This window comes from Thalia democratica, chromosome 7, assembly GCF_965202585.1.
Source record: "Thalia democratica chromosome 7, ktThaDemo2.hap1.1, whole genome shotgun sequence".
Taxonomy (NCBI): domain Eukaryota; kingdom Metazoa; phylum Chordata; class Thaliacea; order Salpida; family Salpidae; genus Thalia; species Thalia democratica.
This window is the reverse complement of record NC_139171.1, coordinates 39,598,595-39,624,297: the sequence shown is the minus strand read 5'-3', so window position 1 is coordinate 39,624,297 and position 25,703 is coordinate 39,598,595. Positions and strand designations below refer to the sequence as shown.

Here is a 25,703-nt window from a genome sequence, read left to right as displayed (position 1 = left end):
AATAAAAACAGCAAATTTATTCGATTCGATTTAAAGTACTGAAAGAGCTACAAAATTGAAGAGAAAAAAATTGAAAAAAGGTTGACTAAACGTATTTTGAAAACTGATAAAATTTATTTCTATTGCTAATAATGAAAAAAAGAGAATTAAAAATGTTTTTACAATAAAACTTATCATCTTAATTTAGAATACTTATTTACAGTTTGTTCATTGTAAAACAAGTATGTTAAAAATTTGTATAATGAGTTATACTGTTCAAACTTAAACTAGTTACAAAGATTATAAATATAACGGGACTTTAACAACGACAGTAAACATAAAATCTTTATGTTATCAAAAATTAAATAAAATAAAAAGATTTTGTCTTGTGCAAAAGTGTCTTCGTGCAAAAGTGACCACCCATGCAAAATTGACATCCTGCAAAAGTGTCTTTGCGAAAAAATATCCCTTCGTGCATATTTGACACCTACCCTGATTAATTTAATTTAGTATTAGTTTTCTGAAGTTTTCTGGTGACTAAAATTTTTGTTAATAAACATAATTTTTGAACTTTACTTTTTATAAAGCATATAAGAGACATCATACAAGTTGAGTTTCACATCCAGGTTGTCAGTTGTCATCATTGGTGATTAAACAGTGACTCGTAACCCCTTTAGACTTGAAGAAAGCGTGCGTTTGTTTTTTAACTTTTCAACTTAAAAGCCAGAAGAATTAGGCAGTACAACTAGACCATCGTCCTTGTACAACCCAATTATTTCTAAACCAAATATATTATTCAACCCGTCTAACGAAAAAAGTCCTACTATTTGTAAAATTCTCCACCCATAAACTATCCCTGCGCTGCATCAAAAAAAATCTGTTGTTGTTCGCTCTTTTCTTGCACCTTAGGTTTTCTAGATCATAAAGTAATACCTACATGCGTTTTTATTAGACTCAAGTCTTCATTAGGTACGCTAGTATAATTACCAGTGAGTTTTAGTGATTTTATTACTAGTTCTTCACTGATAAAAGGATTAAAACATACTACATCAAACTTAAAAAAGCTGTACGTTTGTTTTTCTAAACCAGTGAGACAACTTAATTGGTCTGTATCAGTCCACTGCATAAGTTAGATTTAAAACGCACAGCTTTATTGATGCAGGCAATTTTAACCTCACATACACGACCTACCTCGGACTTAGAAGTGTTGATTAATCTACAATTGGGAGTCCAAAAGTTTTCTTAATGGTTTTTAACCATTATGTAGGCGTTTTTTACGAATTTTTTAAATTCCGTCATGTGTTTTTAAATTATTAGTTAAATTAATAACATCTAGAATTTAGATTAATAGGTTTCATAGTTTAATCAGTATTTTTTTTGTAATTTACTAATATTGTCGTTTAATAATCTTTTGTAGTCATTTACTGAAATTTCGTAAAAAATTCAGTAAGACTATAATATTAAATTGAATCATGAACTTGTTTCAAAGTTTTAGTACTTTCGCACCAATATTTTATTTTGTTAGTTTTAGAAAGTACAACTGTATTTCTAACTTGAAGGCTCGTATCAATGATATTCATCTAATCAGTGGTCATAAATCTTTTCAATAGCAAAGCATACTTAATTATTAAAAAAAAACTGTGCCCACTAGACTACGAAAGCTATAAATTATTTATCAAAACTATTAGTATTTTAGTTTTTGACTGACTAATCTAAATATATAAACAACGTGTTAAGAACGGTTAAAGTTTTCGACTATCTAAGCATTAATAACTATTAGCTTTAGCAACTAAAAAATAAAGCATCTGTTTTTAAAGGTGTTAAAAACTATCTTGTTTGTTTTTTTTTATTTACATTGAATTAACGTTTAAACATTGTTTTGGAAAACTTCAACAAACTATAATAAAAATAAATTAAACTTGTTTTCGATTTTTAAAAGAAACTTAAAAAAAATTCATATAAGCTATGATAGTACTACACATTATTTTCGTTAGCAGTAATGATATACTTGCTCATGTATGTATTTTAGGTCAAATGCAATTAATATCAAGCAAGTTGATTATAATTACTTAAAGTTATACTATATATACTAAAATGAGTAATTGATATACACTAAACCATATGGAAGTTGCAGGGGCTTAATGATTCAAAATGACTTTAATCCATGTACAGCTTAAGTTATAGTTTTTAATTAGTAGGGTTACTAAAAATAATATTAAAGATGAATTACTTTATGTTAGTTTTATGAAGTTCATTGTATTAAAAAACGCCGATTAGCTAAGTTTGTTTCACCTTTAATTAAAAAACTTAAATTGTATTTTTTTCGATGCCTATTGACCAATTATTATTGAATATTTTAATGTTTTTGAATTTTGTTAATCTAAACTTCCTGTTCTTAGACCGTAATGACTATACAATAAAAAATTAAAACTATTAAGTTATAAATATATTCAGAACAATAAGAAATTTAAACTGTTTTATAAAGTTGAAATAAGCTAAAAAATAATAATAAGTGTATTTCAATAAAATAGGTTATTTAGTTAAAATTAAAGATGGCTCGTACCAAACAAACTGCAAGAAAAACAACTGGAGGAAAAGCACCCAAGAAACAAATTGCCACGAAGGCAGCACGCAAGAGTGCACCAACAACTGGAGGCGTAAAGAAGCCTCATCGTTACCGCCCGGGAACAGTAGCTCTTCGTGAGATCCGTCGTTACCAGAAGTCCACTGAGCTTTTGATCCGCAAGCTGCCGTTCCAACGCCTAGTTCGCGAAATCGCTCAAGATTTCAAGACTGACTTGCGTTTCCAAAACTCTGCAGTCCTGGCTCTGCAAGAAGCTGCTGAAGCTTACTTGGTCGGACTTTTCGAAGATACCAACTTGTGTGCCATCCATGCCAAAAGAGTAACTATCATGCCAAAAGACATCCAACTTGCCCGTCGCATCCGTGGTGAACGCGCTTAACTTAATGTCTAAAGCAGTGTTATTGGCGTGTTATAAGTTTTATCAGTTTCTTTCCATGATTTATTCTAACATTTCTATTTATGTATGTTTTATGTATATGTTAAAAATATTTCAATTCTATTTCTAGTAGAAGTATTTTTGTAATAAAATATGTTCAAAAATTATTTTCATCGTGTTATATTGTTTAACCTAAGTTTAACCGAACCAAATTCAATTGTCGAATTACTATCAATTAAAATTACTGAGTTGTTTAGTCCATCTTAACTATTTTAACTTCAACTATTTTATAAAATAGTGTTTTCTGCTAAGTTCTTACAGGTTTACCAAAACTTATTTTCATAAATTCCTTATAGCATGAATTAAGAAATAAATCACGTTTAAGATATGGCCTCTTTAACATATAAACTTCCATTTACTTTTTTGCTCCATGATTATTATATAATAACAAAAACTTATATTTATTATAATGAACTAATCCGAAACTAATCTCGCTTTTTTCTTTACTTTCTTTTTATTTTTAACTCATACTTAGTTGCCTAATGGATTTTGAAATTGAACTAAGCTAAAAACTTGAAAACAGGTAAAACATTTAAGCCGTTTTATCAATCTGATATTATTAAGTTACACAATAAATTTAGTAAATATTTTAAAAGTAAAGCTCCTATACTCTAAATTCTTCAAATTACTTTTATAAATATTTCGTTTTTTAAATATGTAATAGTTTTTTTAAATATGTACCATAGTCAACATTAAACAAAGTATCGAAACTTTGCAGACATGAAAATAAAAACTTCTGTTTTAAGTTAACATGTTTAATTAATTATTAATTTAGTTTTTCTCTTTTTTTATTGAAAATAAAAACAGCAAATTTATTCAATTCAAAATACTAAATAGATAAAAAAATGAAGAGAAAAAATTTTGAATATAAGTTGACTATACGTATTTTTAAAACTAATAAAATTTATTTCTCTTGCTAACTATGAAAAAAAAAGAAATAAAACTGTCTTTACAATAAAATTTATCATAATTTAGAATACTTATTAATAGTTTGTTGATTGTAAAAAAATACGTTAAATATTTATATAATGAGTTATACTGTTCACAAACTTCAAATAATTACAAAGAATATATATATAACGGTTCTTTAACAACGACAGTAAACATAAAAACGTTATGTTATCAAAAATTAAATAAAATAAAAATATTTTGTCTCGTGCAAAAGTGTCTTCGTGCAAAAGTGACCACCCATGCAAAATTGACGTCCTGCAAAAATTTTTTTGCGTAAATGTCCCTTCGTGCATATTTGACACCTACCCTGATTAATTGTATTTGGTATTTGTATTCTTAAGTTTTTTGATAACTAGAAATTTCATTAATAAACATAATTTTTGAACTTTACTTTTCATAAAGCATATAAGAGAGATCATACAAGTTGAGTTTCACATCCAGGTTGTCAGTTGTCGTCATTGGTGATTAAACAGTGACTCGTAACCTCTTTAGACTTGAAGAAAGCGTGCGTTTGTTTTTTTTTTTAACTTTTCGACTTTACAGCCAGAAGAATTCGCCAGTACAGCTAGACCATCGTCCCTGTACAACCCAATTATTTCTAAACCAAATATATTATTCAACCCGACTAACGAAAAAAGTCCTACTAATTCACATAATTCTGTACCCATAAACTATCCCTACGCTGCATAAAAAAAAAAGCTGGTGTTATTTACTCTCTTCTTGCACCTTAGGTTTCCTTGATCATAAAGTAATGCCTACATGCGTTTTTTATTAGACTCAAGTCTTCATTAGGTACGCTAGTATAAATACCAGCGAGTTTTAGTGATCTTATCACTAGTTCTTCACTGATAAAATAATAAAAACAAACTACATCAAACTTAAAAAAGCTGTACGTTTGTTTTTCTAAACCAGTGAGACAATGTACTTGGTCTGTATCAGTCCACTGCTTAATTTTATATTTAAAACACACAGCTTTATTGATGCAGTCAATTTTAACCTCACATACACGACCTACCTCGGACTTAGAAATGTTGATTAATTTACAATTGGGAGTCAAGAAGTTTTCTTTATGGTCTTAAACCATTATGTAGGCGTTTTTAACGGGAGTATTTTAATTATGTCATATACTTTTTCAAATTACTAGTTAAATTATTAGCATCTAGTAGATTAATATCTTCATAGTTTTATCAATACGTTTTTTGTAATATTTACTAAAATATTATTTAACAATTTTTGAAGTCACTTACTAAAAATTTATAAAAATTTTAGTAAGACTATAAAATTAAATTGAATCATAAACTTGTTTTAGAGTTTTAATACATTCGCACCAATATTTTATTTTGTTAGTCTTAAAAAAAACAGCTGTATTTTAAACTTAACGGCTCTTATCAATGATATTCAGCTAATCAGTGGTCTTAAACCTTTTCAAAAGCAAAGCATACTAATTTGCTTGAAAAAAAAAACTGTGCACACTAGACTACGAAAATTATAAATTATATATTTGAAAACACTGGTATTTTAATTTTTGACTGACTAATCTAAATACATAAACAACGTGTTAAGAACGGTTAAGTTTTTTACTATCAATGTATCAATAACTATTAGCTTTAGAAACTGTAAAAATAAAACATCTGTTTTTAAAGGTTTTTAAAAACTATCTTGTACGTTTGTTTTATTTTGTTCACATTGAATGAACGTTTAAGCATTGTTTTGGAAAACTTCAACAAACTATAATAAAAATAAATTAAACTTGTTTTTGCTTTTCGAAAGAAGTAACTTTGAAAAAAATCCATATAAGCTATGATAGTACTACACATTATTTTCGTTAGCAGCAATGATAAACTTGCTCATGTATGTATTTTAGGTTAAAGGCAATTAATATCAGAGCCAGTTGATTATAATTACTTAAAATTTTACTATATATACTAAAATGAATAATTGGTACACACTTAAACATTTGGAAACTGCAGTGGTTTATAAATTACTAATGGCTTTAATCCATATACGAATTAAGTTTTCATTTGATACGGTTATATAGTATAATTTTAAGGATGTCTTACTTCATGTTAATTTTATGAGGTTCTTTATATTAGAAAAACATCGTTTAGCTAAGATTGTATGATCTTTAATTGAAATACCAAAACAGTAATTTTCCGTGATTATTGACCAATTCAAATGGATTATTTTAATGTTTTTAAAATTTATTAATCAAAACTTTTTATATATAGTCTATAATGACTATACAATAAAAAATTTAAAACTATTACCTATTCAATATATTCAGGAAAAATAAAAAAATTGAAACTGTTAAATTTTTATAAGTCTAAATAAATTAAAAATAATTTAAATATTTCAATAAAATAGGTTATTTCGTTGAAATTAAAGATGGCTCGTACCAAACAAGCTGCAAAAAAATCAACTGGAGGAAAAGCTCCCAGGAAACAACTTGCCACGAAGGCAGCACGCAAAAGTGCACCATCAACTGGAGGCGTAAAGAAGCCTCATCGTTACCGCCCGGGAACAGTGGCTCTTCGTGAGATCCGTCGTTACCAGAAGTCCACTGAGCTTTTGATCCGCAAGCTGCCGTTCCAACGCCTAGTTCGCGAAATCGCTCAAGATTTCAAGACTGACTTGCGTTTCCAAAGCTCTGCAGTCCTGGCTCTGCAAGAAGCTGCTGAAGCTTACTTGGTCGGACTTTTCGAAGATACCAACTTGTGTGCCATCCATGCCAAAAGAGTGACTATCATGCCAAAAGACATCCAACTTGCCCGTCGCATCCGTGATGAACGCGCTTATATTCTGTCTAAATAAGTGTTATAAGTTTTACCAGTTTCTTTTCTATGGTTTATATTAACATTTCTATTTTTGTGTGCTTCATGTATATATTAAAGATTCTTCACTTCTACTTGTAGTAGAAGTATTTTTGTAATAAAATACGTTAAAGACTATTTTCATTGTGTTATATTGTTTAACCTAAGCTAAACGTAAGCAAATTCAATTGTCGAATTACTATCAATTAAAATTACTAAGTTGTTTAGCCAAGCTTAACTAGTTTCACTTCAACTATTTTATAAATAGTGTTTTCTGCTAAGTTCTAACAGGTTTTTTCAGAAATTCCCTTATAGCAGAAATTAAGAATTGAATTATGTTTAAGATATAGTATCTTCGAAATTTAAATATCTATTTACTTAATTTTCTCCATGATTATTATATAATAACAAAAACTAAGATTTACTATACTTAACTTATCTGAAACCAATCTCGCTTTATTTTTTATACTTCCTTTTGATTTTTAACTAATACTTAATTGCTTAATGGACTTTGAAATTGAACTAAGCTAAATACTTAAAAACAGAGAAAACATTTAAGCCGTTTTATCAATCTGATATTATTAAGTTACACTATAAATTTAGTAAATATTTAAAAAGTTTAACTCCTATACTCTATTTCTACGAAATGTTTTATTTGAAGTTGATTAATTATACACCATAGTCTACATTACACAAAGTATCGAAACTTAGCTGACATGAAGATTAAAACTTCCGTTTTTACTTAACATGTTTAATGAACTATTAACTTTAATTTTCTCTTTTTTTATTGAAAATAAAAACAGCAAATTTATTCGATTCGAAATACTGAAAGATATACAAAATTGAAGAGAAAAAATTTTGAAAGTAAGATAGCTATACGTATTCTTAAAACTGATAAATTTTATTTCTATAGCTAACAATAAAAAAAAAGGAAAAAAAACTGTGGTTTTACAATAAAACTTATCAAAATTTAGAATACTTATTTACAGTATGCTGATTGTAAAACAAATACGTTAAACATTTGTATAATGAGTTATACTGTTCACAAACTTGAACTAATTACAAAGATTTTAAATATAACGGGTCTTAAACAACAACAGTAAAAATAAAAACATTACGTTATCAAAAAATATATAAAATAAAAAGGTTTTATCTTGTGCAAAAGTGTTTTCGTGCATAAGTGACCAGTCATGCAAAATTGACGTCATCCAAAAGTGTCTTTGCGTAAAAACGTCCCTTCGTGCATATTTGACACCTACCCTGATTAATTGTATTTGGTATTTGTTTTCTAAAGTTATTTGATAACTAGAATCATTATAAATAAATTAATAACAAATACTGATTAATTGTATTTGGTATTTGTTTTCTAAAGTTTTTTGGTGACTAGAATTTTTGTTAATAAACATAATTTTTGAACTTTACTTTTTATAAAGCATATAAGAGAGATCATACAAGTTGAGTTTCACATCCAGGTTGTCAGTTGTCGTCATTGGTGATTAAACAGTGACTCGTAACCCCTTTAGACTTGAAGAAAGCGTGCGTTTGTTTTTAAACTTTTCAACTTAAAAGCCAGAAGAATTAGGCAGTACAACTAGACCATCGTCCTTGTACAACCCAATTATTTCTAAACCAACTATATTTTTCAACCCGACTAATGAAAAAAGTCCTACTAATCCGCAAAATTCTCCACCCATAAACTATCCCTACGCTGCATCAAAAAAAAAGCTGGTGTTATTTACTCTCTTCTTGCACCTTAGGTTTCCTTGATCATAAAGTACTGCCTACATGCGTTTTTTATTAGACTTAAGTCTTCATTAGGTACGCTAGTATAATTACCAGTGAATTTTAGTGATTTTATTACTAGTTCCTCGCTGAAAAAAGGATAAAAACATACTACATCAAACTTGGAAAAGCTTAACGTTTGTTTTTCTAAACCAGTGAGACAATGTACTTGGTCTGTATCAGTCCACTGCTTAATTTTAGATATTAAACGCACAGCTTTATTAATGCAGTTAAATTCAAGCTCACATACACGACTTACCTCGGACTTAGAAATGTTGATTAATCTACAATTGGGGGTTTAGAAGTTTTTTTAATGGTTTTTAACCGTAATGTAGGCGTTTTTAACGGGAGTATTTTAATTATGTCATATATTTTTTCAAATTACTAGTTAAGTTAGTAGCATCTAGTAGATTAATATCTTTCATAGTTTTATCAATACATTTTTTAAAATATTTATTAATATTGTCGTTTAAAAATCTTCTGTAGTTTATTACTAAAATTTCGTAAAAGTTTCAGTAAGACTGAGATAATGAATTGAATCATAAACTTGTTCCAAAATTTTAATACTTTCGCACCAATATTTTATTTTGTTAGTTTTAAAAAGTACAGCTGTATTTCTAACTTGAAGGCTCGTATCAATGATATTCAGCTAATCAGTGGTCTTAAACCTTTTCAAAAGCAAATCATACTAAATTACTTAAAAAAAAACTGTGCACACTAGACTAAATAAACTATAAATTATATATTCAAAACTACTAGTATTTTAATTTTTTGACTGACTAATCTAAATACATAAACAACGTGTTAAGAACGATTAAGTTTTTATCCTATCAATGCGTCAATAGCTATTAGCTTTAGCAACTAAAAATAAAACATCTGTTTTTAAAGGTTGTAAAAAACTATCTTGTATGTTTGTTTTATTTTATTTACATTGAATGAACGTTTAAACATTGTTTTGGAAAACTTGAACAAACTATAATAAAAATAAATTAAACTTGTATTTCTTTTCGAAAGTAACTTTGAAAAAAATCCATATTAGCTATGATAGTACTACACATTATTTTCGTTAGCAGTAATGATATACTTGCTCATGTATGTATTTTAGGTCAAATGCAATTAATATCAGAGCCAGTTGATTATAATTACTTCAAGTTTAACTATATATGCTAAAATGAGTAATTGATATAAATTAAACTATATAGAAGTTGCAGGGGCTTAATAATTAGAAATGACTTTAATCCATGTACAGTTTAAGTTATAGTTATTAATTAGTAGGGTTACTTTAAATAATTTTAAAGATGTATTACTCTATGTTAATTTTATGAAGTTCGTTGTATTACAAAACGCCGATTAGCTAAGTTTGTTTTACCTTTAATTAAAAAACTTAAATTGTATTTTTTTCGATGCCTATTGACCAATTATTATTGAATATTTTAATATTTGAATTATGTTAATCTTAACTTCTTGTTCCTAGACAGTAAAAAAATGAAAACTATTAAATTTTAAATATATTCAGAAAAATAAGAAATTAATAATATTTTATAAAGTTGAAATAAGCTAAAAAATAATAATAAGTGCATTTTAATAAAAAAGGTTATTTAGTTAAAATTAAAGATGGCTCGTACTAAACAAGCTGCGAAAAAAACAACTGGAGGAGAAGCACCCAGGAAACAAATTGCCACGAAGGCAGCACGCAAGAGTGCACCAACAACTGGAGGCGTAAAGAAGCCTCATCGTTACCGCCCGGGAACAGTGGCTCTTCGTGAGATCCGTCGCTACCAGAAGTCCACTGAGCTTTTGATCCGCAAACTGCCGTTCCAACGCCTAGTTCGCGAAATCGCTCAAGATTTCAAGACTGACTTGCGTTTCCAAAGCTCTGCAGTCCTGGCTCTGCAAGAAGCTGCCGAAGCTTACTTGGTCGGACTTTTCGAAGATACCAACTTGTGTGCCATCCATGCCAAGAGAGTAACTATCATTCCAAAGGACATCCAACTTGCCCGTCGCATACGTGGTGAACGCGCTTAACTTAATTTTAAAAGCAGTGTTATTGATGAGTTATAAGTTTTATTAGTTTCTTTTCCATGGTTTACCCTAACATTTCAAATGTGTGTTTTATGTATATATTAAAGTTTTTCACTTCTATTTGTAGTAGGAGTATTTTTGTAATAAAATATGTTCAAAGATTATATTCATTGTGTTATATTGTTTAACTTTAGTCCATTATGTTTAAAGTTATATTTAATGGTAGCTTACATTAATTAAATAAAATTTATTTTGAAAATAACATAGAAAGACTTTTATCGAAATACTACCGCTTACAAACGACAAACTAGGCAGTTCGAAATATTTAAAAAAATTAGTTTAAAAATTTAAGGTTTCATTAAAAATAGCTTTAATAATAGTTAATTTAGCTTCTGGGTACCTTCAATTGGTAATGGATGTTGTTAATATAAAAAAATGTTTGCTGTCTAGTACGAGTAAGAAATAAAGAACTTGTTTGTTAAACAAACAATTTCCAAACACTTATTTCAAATACAAATCAATATTTTTTCATTATTAAGTAGTACTGATAGTTTAGATAAAATTATTTATTTTAAATTAAGAAAACGCTATCTTTTTTGCAAAATATTTCAGTATAATAAAAAATACTACCAGAGTATGCTAACATTTTGACTTTCGTCAATTTTTATTAGTTCTAAACAAATATACTGCAATTTATTTACTAATAATTAGTATAACATTAATGTGCCTGTCGCATGCGTGGTGAATGCGCTTATCTTAATGTAGGCCTTAATTTCATGTCATTGATGTAATAAGGTTACAGCAATGCTTTTTTCTATGGTTTATTTTAACATATATTTTACTAATACTAACGAAATAAAATTACAATTTTTCTTATATAATTTAATAAATAATTAATATTTTCTGCAACGTTTTCATAAAGGTCCCCAAAACTAAATTTTCATAATGATTATTCAAGAACTTCAAAAATAATTAATTTTTACAATATCGCCTCTTTACATATTAATTACCCTTTAACATTTATGTTCCTTAAATGTGGTAAAAGCAAAAACTAAACTTTATTATACATAACTAAGCCAATAGAAAATTTAATCCATTTAAAATTTGTATATATTTTGCTTTATTTTTCATTTACAAATAACTGGCTACAAAATCATTAAACTTTTTATTATGCACAAAAAAGAGTTGGCGCACAATTTTATTAACAGTTGCAATAATATTAAAACATTAGTTGCAAACTTTTTCTTAACTGTTTTAAAATAAGTTTTAAAGTGTTAGACTAAATTTATTTATAATTTTTACTAATTTAGTAACAAATAAAACTTTATTTTTTATGTTGACTCAAAAATTTGAAGTTATGCTAATACGGAATGATGAGAAATGATTATTCAAAACCAGGTCACCATTTCTGTATTAAAGCGCACACCATGGTGAAATACGAGAAGTTTTATCAGGTGTAAACCTATAATTAATTTAATGTAAAAAGTTAGTTTTGAACTGAATAATTATTTTTGTAAAAAGTATTTAATTTATTGATCGTTAAAATTACGTTCAGAATTATTACGCACTAGTTTCATTAATTTGTGACAAAAATGTTTTACAATGTTTCATAAAAACTTTATAATCTAGTTTAACACAATCTTTAAGTATCCTAAATAAATAAATTTTGTGTCAACTATAAAAAAAAATCTTGACAATTTTCAACATTGAAATGGAATCTCAAGAACAAGCGATTAGTTACAAAAAAGAAGAAACATTTTATTCAAGTAAGACTCTTTAAGTAACTACAAAATACTAGTCACTAAAAATGTTAATAATTGCAAAAGTTAGTTTGTATACGATTTGTTTTGGCTTAAGATAATAATAAAGCAAATAAATTCAAACAGTTTATTTTTCCTTAAATCTGAATTTAAAAAGCATATGTAAAGTGTTATGTATAGGTATAATATACAAAATAAAACAGTCTGCTTATTATTACTAGTGTGGTCATTTCTGTGACTATAATTAAAAAAACATACTTTTGAGTTATTAATTTTAAAAGTACATACTAACAAATAATGTTATTCAAATTAAGTACTCAAAATTTAGCCGGCTACAGCATAAAAAATAAAGATAAAGCCGTTATATTGTGTAAAAAAGCGTTTGCAAAGTTTGATTAGCAGATGTTCTTTGGTCATTGGAATTTTTTTAAATTAATTAAAACACCAAATTATGAAAAAAAAACTTCTATATCTTGTTTACATATCTTTTACAGGGAAACTTAATGGCTTGAGCTTACTTCTCGCTTGCCTCTCGATAATTTTTACAATCTTCGACGCTTTTTACACCGAATCCAAGGCAGAGTTCAGAGGCTTTTCCTTGTCAGTCACTGTTTACAGCCTGCTAGTGATGGCGGCCTTCGAGTGCAACTTCGGTGGCGACCCGAGGTTTTGGAAGTTGTTCTCGCTAGTTGGCGCAGTTTCGTTTTGCGTCGGCATGCTCGTCGAAGGAATCGTCGACATGGTCGCGTTGGTCGAGCAGCAACTTCAGGAAAAGGAGGTTTGGTGGTTGCTAGGCAGCGTCGTTTCCTTCCTCCACTCGGCACTGTTTGCTTGTAGGGTCAGGAAGGAGGCAAGGTTTGTTTACGGGGAGTACAAGAAGAAAAAAGAAGAGGAGAGTGCAAAGGAAGAGGAGGGGGTAAATGAGTTGGCGAGGAAAAGAGAGCGCTTGTTGAAAAAGCAAGAAAGCACACCACAAGCAGTGGTAGTGGAAAAATAAAACATTTCGTCTAGCATACAGAACTTCGATCAGAAAAGACAGGATATGTAAAGAGCATCAAAATCAAAAATAAATAGTTTTTTTGTAAGAACTTGAAAAAAAATATACATCAAAGAAAAATATTTGTTTTTATAAAGTTAATTGAGGTTTTTACCAAAATATTATCACGTAGTTTTTAAACTAAACTAAATCGTTTAAAAATTATCAACTTGCAATTGCTTTACTAAGTTTGAAACGTTTTAGTTTTCGACAAGCAACAACTGAACAAAAAGTTTCAAAAGTATTTAAAAGTTTGTAGTCAGAAAAGTTTGTAGAGTCTAAAAATATTAAATTGTTTATTTTTACTTAAAACACTTGAGTTTCGTATTAGAAATTAAAGTCAAAAAAGTTATTTTTATGATTTTTTTAATTCAGCTTAAACATTTTTTTACTAAGGTATGTGTTCTAAAAAAGTTTCTTATGAAAGCTAATAAGTTTAAAAGCTGTTTTTTTTTAATTTTATTAACCAATTCATTTCATTAATAACTTCATACCAATAATCTAAATAAACGAAAGATTCAATAAGTTCTTCTACTAGATTTTCTGAAACAAGGGACAAAGATGCTCTAAAAATTACCAGTATAATAAAAAATAGTTTAAACATTAGCCTAACTAAACTTCTTAATCTGTTTAATAAGGTTGTTTAAAAAAAAAAATTTGAGTACTGTATACCTAATAAGTATTTGTTTTTTTTTTTCAATTTAAAGACTCATATTCAACAGGCGGCTCTAGAAGCTTTTGTAATAGGGGTAAAACAGATTTATAAAATTAAGTAGGTTTTTACTCTTAAATTAAACTACTTATTTATTTTATGTTAACATAAAAAACTAATTATAAAATCGTTACTAACATTTTAAGACTATTTATTTTAATTTACCACCTTTAATGTAGAAAGTATAGCTTTTAAAAAACAAAAGAAGTATAACAAAAGTTTGTTTGATCATGCGTACTATATCAACTACAGTTCGTAGATTTCCTTGCAGACGCTATTTAGAAATTGGTATTCAAGTTAGTACTATGTTTGTTTAACAATAAAACTCTTACACAATTATATTTTATCATAAAAATGAACTTTACCACCAGACCAACAACAACACCATTCGAGACAACCTACGACCGGTTTCGGCCTTGCTAAGGCACATAAGGCACGTATAGTCGCAAAGAAACTGCTGGTGAGATGTACCAGAGCGGGATTAAATACAAAGTACTGAAGCGAACTTTTGTAGGTAAAGTTGTGAGTCGTAGGTTGTCTCGGATGCTGTTGTTGTTGGTAGTGTGGTAAAGTTTGTTACTTGTTATTAGTGGCGCGTAAAATCTCAACTTTGTTGATGATAGCTGATATAAATACTGGTTAAAACTAGTGATGTACCGGACCCGGATCCGGACTTTTTTTTTAAATTAGAATCCGGCCGGAACCGGATCCGGACTTTTTTTCAAATTAGAATCCGACCGGATCCGGATATCGGACAAAAATGTCAATATCCGGCCGGACCCGGACCCGGATAGTGAGTGCGGTACATCACTAGAATAAACTAGCCTGAGTCAGAATGTGGTTTTTAAAAACTGAAAAAAAGAACTTTAATCTAATAATAAGTAGAACAGCTAGCCACAAGGTTTACAAATTTAGGTGTTATTTACAATTAAAAATCAAGTTCTTGAACAAAATACACTAGAAAATTACAAAATATTTAAAACTGGATCAGCTCAAACTCATTCAAAATCAAAAAAAAACTAGCCTGAGTTTTTATATAAAACTAAACTAGCCTGAGGCAGTCCAAGATTTTCTAAAATTCCCAAAAATTTTCAAACTAGCAGGGTTGCCACTGTTTAAGTCAATAAAACTAGCTAGAGTGAGTATAAACAAGCTTGAGTCAGAATGAGGTCTAATAATCTAATAATCAGTAGAACAGCTAGCAAGGGTTGACAATTTGGTAGTAAAGTTGTGGACTGATTGTGGTACACTTAACTTATTAGTACTACCCATCATAGTTAAATCCTACCTTATTTAATTAATATCTAACAAATAATAAATTATAACTGAGACTACTTTCTTTAATCAGACAGGACAGTTTTGAGTGATGAATCTTTTATATAAAACACAACAAGAAATACTAGCATATATAAAATTATTAACTACTTTGGTAACACTTTAAAAACTGGAAGCTATTTAAATCTATATCAAAAGACTTAAAACAAAAAACTAAAAATTTATTTAAACTATTAGTAAACAAGTAACTGTAAAATTTTTAATAAACTATTAAACTATAAACCTGGATTAAATATTTAAACAATTAAACATCTGTTGAAATATTCGCTTTTAAAACAAAACACTACTTACAATAAGCATTCACAAAAACGTTCAAGATATTTTGTTGCTTCAAGCTACACACCAAACTAACTAACTGGTTACATAAAAACTGCCTGTCATGTTCTGATGTTTTGTTGCATCAGTATTTAGTTTAAAACATTTCGTCATATGATTCTCATTAGCTCGTACATTAAACCGTATTAACTCTAAATATTCTCTGAGCTCAACTTTAAACAATAAAAAATGCAAGTATTCATTCCAAAATTTTCAATTTTACAACATATGTAAAGAGTTGCATTTCATGAAATGTTTATTTCATAGTTTAAATGTAAACAAATGTAAATTAGTCACGTGTACAAAATGAGCCAATCACGGTAGGTGTTTAATTTTAACTGACGAAAATGACTCTTATTAATTTACACAGGGTTTGTTTTTGAAAAAATACTCTTCAGTATGCTCTTTTTTACTAACTAGATCCGGGTCCGAACTTTTTTTTTCAAATTAGAATCCGGCCGGAACCGGACCCGGACTTTTTTTTCAAATTAAGATCCGGCCGGATCCGGATATCAGACAAAAATGGCAATATCCGGCCAGACCCGGACCCGGATAGTGAGTCCGGTACATCACTAGTTAAAACTGATCAACCGAGCAGACACTATAATTTCACAATAAACTGAAAACGCCTTAGACGTTGAGCTGTAAATGATTTGGCTGTGTCAATTTTTTCAACTTAACTCCTATACAGATATTAGTAATAAGTACTGAAACTAATTTAAATGCTACTTGCGGGGATTTTTAACACTAAACACACTGCTTTTTACTAAGTCTATTCTAGACTAATTGATATTAAACTCTAAGTTTGCTTAGAGAAACTAAATTAAACTTACACATAAATTAAGTTAAGCATTTTTTTAAATTGTAAATTTTGTCCTCAAAATTAAGCTTATTCTTGAAGATTCTCTAGCTGTCAACTATGACTTTCAAACTTTTTATATATTTTATACAGCCAAAGAGGCTCAACTTTGTAACTGTAAGCTACAATGGCAGGTTTTTTTTTTGATATAGAAAAAGAAAATAAAGTTTCAACATTTTTTTTTAAGTTTTCTTCCACTGCCATACTTCGCTTCGCAGGCGTTACGCGTGTCTCATTTAAACTACACCAAGGCATTTAGTAACAATCGTTTAGTTGCTTTCAATTCTTGTCTTTGTTTTTTTTTTAAATTCTTAAAACAATGTGTAAGTAATTTTCAAACTTGTAGTGTTTTTAAAGTTGTAGTTAAAACAATAATATTAATTAAAATTAAATATATACATTTTGTTAAAGATACAATTTGTAAATAAACTATCTTAAGGAAAGTTCTTTGCTTGTTTGTATAATTTGATTTTTGTGCACTAAGCTAAACTAACTAAATACAAATCTTAATTAAAACATTCTTAAATAACTACAAATGCATTTTGTTTTTGTTTTTTAATGGTTCGTATTATTTAAGTTTTTATTTTGTTACTACTAATTAAGTTTCAATTCAAGTCTAGAAATAACTACTTTATAATTATTTTATATCTCTAAGGAATACTTAAAGTTTTGGGTTAAATCTCTATACTTTTTTAATAAATTTTTATTACTGTTAAATTTAGTATTTAGAATAACTTAAATGTTTGTATTTAGATATGAAATAGTTAACTATTTTTATTGATGTTTTTTTTAAGTTCAAATTAAATTGATTTAGTTCAAGGAAGTCTATGTAAAGAATTAAACCAGCAGTTTTATTTTATTATAGTTTACGTTTCTTTTTATCTAATCTGTTTTAGTATGACAAGAAACTTTATATATTTTTAATGAATATTAATAAAGCAAATTTTAAATATTAGCTCTTGTAATAACGATTTTTGAGTTTAGGACTTACTATAATGAAATTTTTAGCAAATAAATTTAGTTTTAAGTTGTATTATAAACTATATTTTATAGAAGTTATCAATTCTAACAACGTTTTTTAAAACAGAAAAGTTTTATTTTTTAAAAGCATTGTTTGTAAACAGAATGTAAAAACTTTATTACAATTTTGCAAAAGAAAAACTTAATTAAATTTTTTTCTTATAAAGCGATTATATATATATAGTGAATTCAACGACAAAAAAGTGCTCAAAATGTTTGGTTCTAGAAACTAGTGCACAAAAAACCTTTAGGTTGTCAAGTAGCACACTAGTTGAGTTGGATACCTTTTAACGTCTTGCCCAAGAAGAAAAAAAAACTAATGTGCAAAAACAGCTCTTGAAAAAATTAAATTCGAAAAATTAATTGCGTTTAAAAGTTAAGATTTAGGAAGAAAAATAACTGACGTTGCAAAGAGTCTATGTGTTTTAGTTTTAAAACAGAGTTACCAAAACTCATTTTCCTAATCGACCCCTTGACAAAACATAAAATAATAATATTCACCTTTTTTATTAAGAGTTAATAGTTCATTTAACTGTTTACTCCCTTACTAGTTATTTAGCCTGCTAATTGAAAGCCGAAATAAATTTTGAGACATCCTGTTTTAGAGTCTATTTATCTCTTTGGTTTCTATTAGTTTAGAGAAGATATGAGAACATTTTAGATTCAGTAAAATAAGTTTAACAAAATAAAGACTTTCAATTTTTAAATACTGTGCTATTATTTAACATGCATTATTGTTAATAACTTGTTTCTTAAAATCCGACAGGAAAGTTTTTAATTGTGATGTTCGTAACAAAAAGTCCCTGATTTAGACATTGTAAACATTTTATAGTAATTTCTAGGGAATTTTTCACTTTTAAACATTGATCTGGATATTTTTTAATTCGAGCTAAGTAAAAATTAATAAAAAAAAATCATTTTTTCTAAGGGGCCACACACTAAAAGTCAAGCCCCAATCCAATAGAATTTTCTAATTAAACACCTAGGACCGTTCTCTAGAATAAAAAAAAAGTTTTTATTTAGCTATTAAGATAAGGAAAATAATTGGATTTAAAGTTTGGACATTTTTTGCAAATTCTTGAAAAACGTTACCAAGCTAACTTCACACTCGTATTCCTAATCCCAAGTTTAAAAAATCATAGATTTAACTACTATCTCTTTTATCATAAAAAGGAAAGTAGAAGCTTACAACTTGTCAATGGATCTATATAACTTTATACATAAATATCATTTGCTACAAAAAAAATTAAAAATAAATGTTCTTAAACTTTGAAATATTTGCACTGAACATCTAAGTGGCCTGATGCAGCTTTGAAAACTATCTGAGTTTAATGTTTCAAGATCAAAACCCATGGTGGACACTTATATAAAAAAATCTTGTTTTTATTGACATAACTATTTCTTCTTTTTTGTTTTTTGTTAAACTGTTTGTTGTTTTTATTTCTGGTGAAAAAAATGAGTAAAAAGAAAAATGTGAATGTTGATGGTGGTAAAAATTAAAACCTAGAGAAAACTTATGGTAGACTCTTGTTCAAGGTTAATACTGGCAATAATTCGTCTAAAAAAAGAGTGTATGTAACTAATGTTTATTGAACGAAAAAATAAGTGCTCAAATATTTGGTCCAAGGACCTTGTGTATGTAATTTTACTCTTTAAATTTATTACTTGATTTATTTATTTTGAGAAAATAAATGTTTAATATTAAAGCCTTTTTTATAACTAAAAAAGTTAAAGTAGCTCAAAACATTGTTTACAAGCAAGTGTTGTGTAGTTTAATAGCTAAATAGTTTGGTAATTACCTAGCATGATGTTGCACCAATATCGAACTGAAATTACATTATATTCAATGTCTATTTTAACCATAACTTTAGGCTAAAAATCTATGTTTAAAACCTAATATGTTTAGTCTAAATTGATACTTTATTTTGCACAAGCTTTATAAATACAAAAGTAAAATTATTTTTTTTTGTTATAAACTAATAAAACTTATAAACATTTAATTGCTTTAATTTTACAGTACTGTAGTTGGTATAAAATATTGTATGGATATAATCGATTTATATTGTAAAATTAAAACAATTAAATAGTCAAGTTTTATTTTTTTATGAAAAATTAGTTTTGTTTTATTATTTATGTATTTATAACATGTCATTATTAGCGTAAAATTATTGTTAAAATGGACCTTGAATAAAATAAAATTTCAGTTTGATATTGGTGCAACATCATGCTAGGTAATTATCAATAGTTTTTTCCACAGTAATCCATTGACCTTAGTTGTGAGTGTTCGCAATTTTATTTCTCTTTCTTGTTTTAAGTTTGTACTTAAAAAATAGTAAGCACTTTCATATATTAACTACAAAATCTACCAAATCCTCCATAACATTCATATTTTCCTATTGACCTTTTAACAAAAGCAACCAAAAAAATGCAACACCCATCTCTATAACAACAGCAGAAAAAAGTAATAAACTGTTAAAATGATTAAGTTAAGCACATTAACTATTCTAGTTCAATTCTAAAAATTATATACTTATGTGCTTTCAGTAAGAAAAAATATTTTTGAACTTGAGTTTTTACAGTATTTAATAATACATGTTGAGCTGTAAATTTAATAATAGTAACTAGATTAAAAAAATAAAACTAAAAGTAACGTAATTAATAGTGTTTTGCATTTATTTTAAGAAAAGTTTAGTATAAAACACTACTAATTATAAATTATATCAACCTTTTAATAATATCATAACTTTGAAAATTGACTTAAACAAAAACATTTTATAAATGACAATAAATTGTACTACTAAAAATTGCTCCCCAGGCTTGACCAATACCTTCTACATGGTTACCACACACTCAGGCTAGTAGCACACTTTTGAAAAAATCAGGCTAACTTTTTAGCTATAAATAAATAGGATAAATTTTAAAGTTATGAATAGTATTTCCCCTTAACCTTGCTGCAACTAAAATTGTGTTTTAAAAGTATAGTAATTTTAGCAGGTTTTCCACCTACTTATGAAAAATTAAGGTATTTTAAAGTTTTTAAAAATATCAAGATGACTCATCAAAACTCCAGATGTCTAGATTTTTTTTTCAAACGGTGGCTAAATATTAAAAAAAAAAACTCCAGATAGTTTTAAGAATTTGAAAAAATCGCAGGAAAGTTGTTTTAGATTTTGAATGAAACTTAGTTGCAATATTTTGTTATTTTATAACTTATTTTGTTAAAGAAGTAGATTTTTTATAATTTAAAAGATTAAAAGTCTTTTTTTAAGAATTTCAAAAAACTCAAGATGACTCAGGACAGTTTTTATGACTCAGACAGTGGCAACCATGATTTAGTTATAAATTTTCAACTGTAATTTTATAATTCTATAATTTTTTTCAAACTCTATTACACGCTTGTTTTATAATTTTAATATTACTTAATTAAAATTTATCCATATTAACTAAAAAACAACATTTTGTTCCTTGATGTTTAACGATATTTTTTTTAAAATTGTAGATTTTTAGTTGTATTAGATTGTGGTCATTAAAACATGTCAAATCTTACTAAAAAAAGGGTGAAGGTTGAACCAGCAACTCCATTGGAAGAAATGGATAAGAGTGAATTAATCAACATAGTCAAAAAGCAAAGAAAAAGTATAAAAGAATTAGAAACTAAACTTGCAGTAAAAGGTTTTTTTTTAGTTTATGATTTTTTAACAACTTACTAAGTTTTCACATAAGTTATAAAGCTTAATAAGTTAATATCAATGAAAAAATTAAATAAACATTCCAACAATTTTTGCAATTTCAAATAGTCTAGTTTTAGTTACAATAAAAAAATAAATTCTTATGTTAATTTGTTTTAAGAGAAGCTTTTTTTTTCCACAAAAATAGCTATAACTTATCAAACATTTTGAATGTCATAGTAATTTTTTTCTAAATAAATATTTGAGTTTTTATCCAAAATACCAAATTCTTATAAAGTTAAATAGTTTAAAAATGTTATATATAAGTTCAGTTTTTTTAAATCAAAAATATGTACTTGTAATCAAACTTAAGAAAACTAATTAAAAATTAAAACTGTTCTAGGATTAGTACAATTTAGTTCATGATTTCTTTTGCAAAATTTACAAAAAATTATACATAAAGCAATTAAGGTATAAATTCTTTCTTATTGATACACTTATATGTACACAATACAGCTTTAAACATGAAAAACATAGAAATGCAACAAATTTATCACAGTATATTTGGAAACTAAAAAATAACAAAGTTAATCTAAAATTCACTGGGAAATATTAACATAAACTAAAAACAAATACAGTAACAAATTATGCAATGTGGAAAAAATAAAAATTTTAAACATTAAACAATCAAAATCTCTAAACAAAAGAAATGAATTACAAACTAGCTGTCTACATTACCGAAAACAATTTACTTAAAAACTCTATCAATAATTTTGTCTGAAATCAACTAACTATTCTATAATTAAGTAGTACCTAAGGCTAATTTTGTATAATTTTATTGCTGTTTCTACAAGTTTGCTTTTCATTGAATAAAATACTTGGCTGAAGACACATATTGAATGCAGAAACAGTTGTCCCAAGCTAAAGTTTATTTTGTGTATTTTAATTTTATATATATATATCTATATAATCATCCATATTGCAAAATATTAAATAAATTTTGACTATCCTATTTAAAAACACTTTTTGTACAAGTAAATTTTTGTTTTGTGTTTTTTGTTCTTATTTTAGTTTTATTTTACTTTTTTTGTTTTTTTTTGTTTTTTTGAGTACATATTAAAAAGAAAAACGATAGCCCAAAATTAAACTAAAAATAAGAACCAACAACACAAAACATAGGATTTAGTTTTACAAAAGAAAAAGTTTTTTAAATAGGCTAATCCAAATATTTTTAAGTATATTTATGTAACAATAATTTTTTGTAATTTTTTAAAAGTTGCGCTAATAAACATTATTTTGTAAACAAATAAAAAAATTTTGTTTTTTATAAAGTAAATATTCATCTCTGAAGTTTGCATAGATAACTTTGACATTTGTTGATTTAAAAAATATATTCCTAATATATGTATAGTCATCTATATATGTCTAGTTTTTATAATATATAGTTAGCTTAAATATTTTAGTACGAACTTTAGGGTAATAGATTTTAATCTTAAATATAAATTAAAAAAGTTCTCTTATATTTTTAAAGCTATTTATTATAATCTAAAATAAGATATATATATTTATAAAGATTTAAACTTTAGTTTTGTAGTAAAATTCTAAAAAATAAGGTTGTAAATACATATTAAAAAAAAATTTTTTTTTTTGTATTCACTGTTGTAGACCTCACTAAGAAAAAAAATACAATCTGTTGAAGGTTTTTTTATTTTTATTATAGTGCAATATACCTTTAAATTAAGTTCTGGTGTAACAAAGGTTTTAAGTTCTTAATCATGTACTACTTTTGAAACAAGTTATTTATTTGAAAGCAGTAACAAAAAAAAAGTTTAAATGAAAATTTTTATAGCAAAGTTAGCTTGCAAAAATAAACACCTCTTCTGCCTTAATGTTATATTGCAATAGTTCTAGTGTAGTATTATAAATAATATCTTTTTAAATAAATAACTTTGTAGACCTAAATTAAAGTTTTTATTGATTATTTTTTGGAAACTTTTTTTTGAAGTAAACTTAGTTTTTAAACAAATTTGTATTGTTTTATTTTCAACTTATGTTTCTCATTACAATAAATGATATTCATATCTTTAAAGTTTCTTAAAAAACATATTTTTAAAGATATTTTATATATTTATTTATTTTGCACTAGTCATGCTAGTTTGCTTAAAAGGATTTTGTAGTCAAGTATTATTGTTTGTGTGTATAAGGTTATTGTACAATTTGTAGGTACTTCTAGTGAAAAAATGTCTGAAACAAAAAGAAAAGAAGAAGTTTTGATATTGAAAATTGCCACAAAGGAGCAGCAAATTCAAGAACTTAATGTTGGTCAATCAAACTTATAATACATATAATTATTATTATTGATAAAAAAAATCTTTTCAACTGATATGTATATACATGTCAGTTTAGTTTACTACTTTTATAAATGTAAGGTAATGTTGGTATTGAAAAATTTACTGTGTAAAAAGTTAAATAGTTTTATAAAAGTTTAAAGCAGTTTAAAGAAAACTGTTTGTATTATGTATAATTGTAAAAAACTGTTTGTGAAATTTTTTAGAGATAGTTATTTGTATAATTAAAAAAATTTAATCATTTTCCTTATGTCTTCTTTATAAAATTAGATTTATATTTTTAGGCTCAGGTCTACCAACTTCAAAAAGCAACATTAAACTCCCAACTATCTCAAATACACAAATCTTTTCTCGACCCCAGTATTTCATTGCTTTTCAACAGAGTCATGAAAGAAAGTGAAAAGATGAAAAAAACTCTAGAAGAAACTGAGGAGCAATTAAGTGCGTGGAAATTTACTACTGAAAGGTAAAGAAATATTTTTATTAAATGTACGAAAAAATAATTACTTGTATGTAAGTTTAATTCATACTTTTTTAAAGCCAGCAGGGTAAAAGGTTGATAGCTCGCTGTAGACAGTTGCTGGCAGAGAACAAAGAACTGGGCATAAAGCTGTCTGATGGTCGAGTTTCTCAATTGGAAGCTGAAATTGCTCTTCAGAAGAAAAGCAATGAAGAACTAAAGTTGAGCCAGGAAGGTTTAAAATTCTTTGAATAACCTTACTTTTCGTAAAACTTTAATTTATTACAATATATATTTATTATTCAAGCACTTATGTTCTCTGCCAGCAACTCTCAACAACAGTGCTTGTGTTCTGTACAGTTATCCTCTTTTAACTTACAATCTTGTTACTAATGAACTTATAAAAACTTAAAATATTTCAATATTATCAGCAATCATTATCATATACGTGACAAGGCATTTCTTTATTTAATTAAGCGCGAAACTATTAACTTGAAACAAACAAAAATTAATACGTTACAGTTTATTATACAATTATTATACAACAACAATTAGTGTTTCGACAGCATTTTTTTCTCTCAGAAACGAACGTGTTTGTTGAGCAGCTGGACGAGGAGGTGGAGGGAATGCAGTCGACCATCCAGGAGATGCAGCACTCCATCACCGAGAAGGACCAGCTCATCGACGACCTGGAGAGGCAGCTGGACGAAAAGGAGCAGCGCATAAGCGACCTTGTGACGTCACAGGGAGAATATCACGACGAGCGACGTCAGTTCCAGGAAGACGGCGACAGCTACTACGACAACAGGTCGCGCGACGAGAGAGGCGAAGAGGAGCGGGAATACCGCGATGACGTCATGTCCGGCTCGGAAGCGGAAGTGAGTCACGAGGAGGAAGTGATGTCGTTGGACAACGAGTATTCCGGAGGGGATGGAGAAAGTCGCTATGACGAGAATGTAGAGGAGGAGGTTTACGAGCAGGAAGTTTCTCCCGAACACTCGGATGAAAAAGAATCCAAGTAAACATTTCGGAAAAAGCTGCTGCTACACAAAACTTTAAAGACAGTGACGATCGTTCAATCAGTTAATAATAAGTTATAAATAGTTTACTTTAATTTCATTTAGCTGTCCATTATTTGTCTCTTCTCTGTTTTTTGAAGTATTTCAGTACCAAAATTCCAGTTGTGTTATCTTTTTCTATGAGAAGTATATTTTTTAAACTGAGTTAAGAATTTTTTAGGTAATGTTTGATTTTATAAGATTATTTTGTTTTATGTCTACATGCATAAAAAGTTTTACAGAATACTATAGATAAAAAAAAGCTTCTGAAGTTTTGATATGTATTGTAAAAAAAAAAGTGTATTAGTTTAGAAGTTTATTAAATTGCTGCATATGACAATTCACTCAAATAAAATTTTCACGAATAATTTTTCTGTTTTATAAATTTGTAAGATGTTTTTTGTAAATAATGTAACAACATGTTTTTTTTTGCACGTGTAATAGTTCAAACTGTAACAAATTAAATAACAACGACAAGGTCGGTTTAAGTGTTGTCAGTTTAGTTTTTATAGTATAGTTTCATATAAGTTGTAAGTGATAACTTAAATTTTTGAAAAATGGATAGCGG

The 25,703-nt window shown here is 27.3% G+C and overlaps 4 protein-coding genes across 4 annotated transcripts; all 4 read left to right on the top strand.

Annotated features, from left to right (window-relative positions):
* Positions 1 to 2,531: 2,531 nt before the first annotated feature.
* On the top strand, positions 2,532 to 2,942 carry LOC145840562 (histone H3-like). The gene has a single exon (XM_082947863.1). It carries the CDS (start codon positions 2,532 to 2,534, stop codon positions 2,940 to 2,942), a length of 411 nt encoding a protein of 136 aa, XP_082803989.1.
* A 3,393-nt stretch (positions 2,943 to 6,335) lies between these two features.
* On the top strand, positions 6,336 to 6,761 carry LOC145841362 (histone H3-like). Its single transcript, XM_082948724.1, has one exon. The coding sequence runs from the start codon at positions 6,336 to 6,338 to the stop codon at positions 6,759 to 6,761; it is 426 nt and encodes a 141-aa protein (XP_082804850.1).
* Positions 6,762 to 10,156: 3,395 nt separating this feature from the next.
* Positions 10,157 to 10,567, top strand: LOC145840511 (uncharacterized). The gene has a single exon (XM_082947796.1). The coding sequence runs from the start codon at positions 10,157 to 10,159 to the stop codon at positions 10,565 to 10,567; it is 411 nt and encodes a 136-aa protein (XP_082803922.1).
* Positions 10,568 to 21,106: 10,539 nt separating this feature from the next.
* LOC145840719 (uncharacterized) lies at positions 21,107 to 25,391 on the top strand. The gene is made up of 5 exons (XM_082948045.1): positions 21,107 to 21,273; positions 23,493 to 23,587; positions 23,902 to 24,083; positions 24,158 to 24,312; positions 24,660 to 25,391. Exons 1-5 carry the CDS (start codon positions 21,135 to 21,137, stop codon positions 25,097 to 25,099), a joined length of 1,011 nt encoding a protein of 336 aa, XP_082804171.1. The 5' UTR covers positions 21,107 to 21,134; the 3' UTR covers positions 25,100 to 25,391.
* Positions 25,392 to 25,703: the final 312 nt, after the last annotated feature.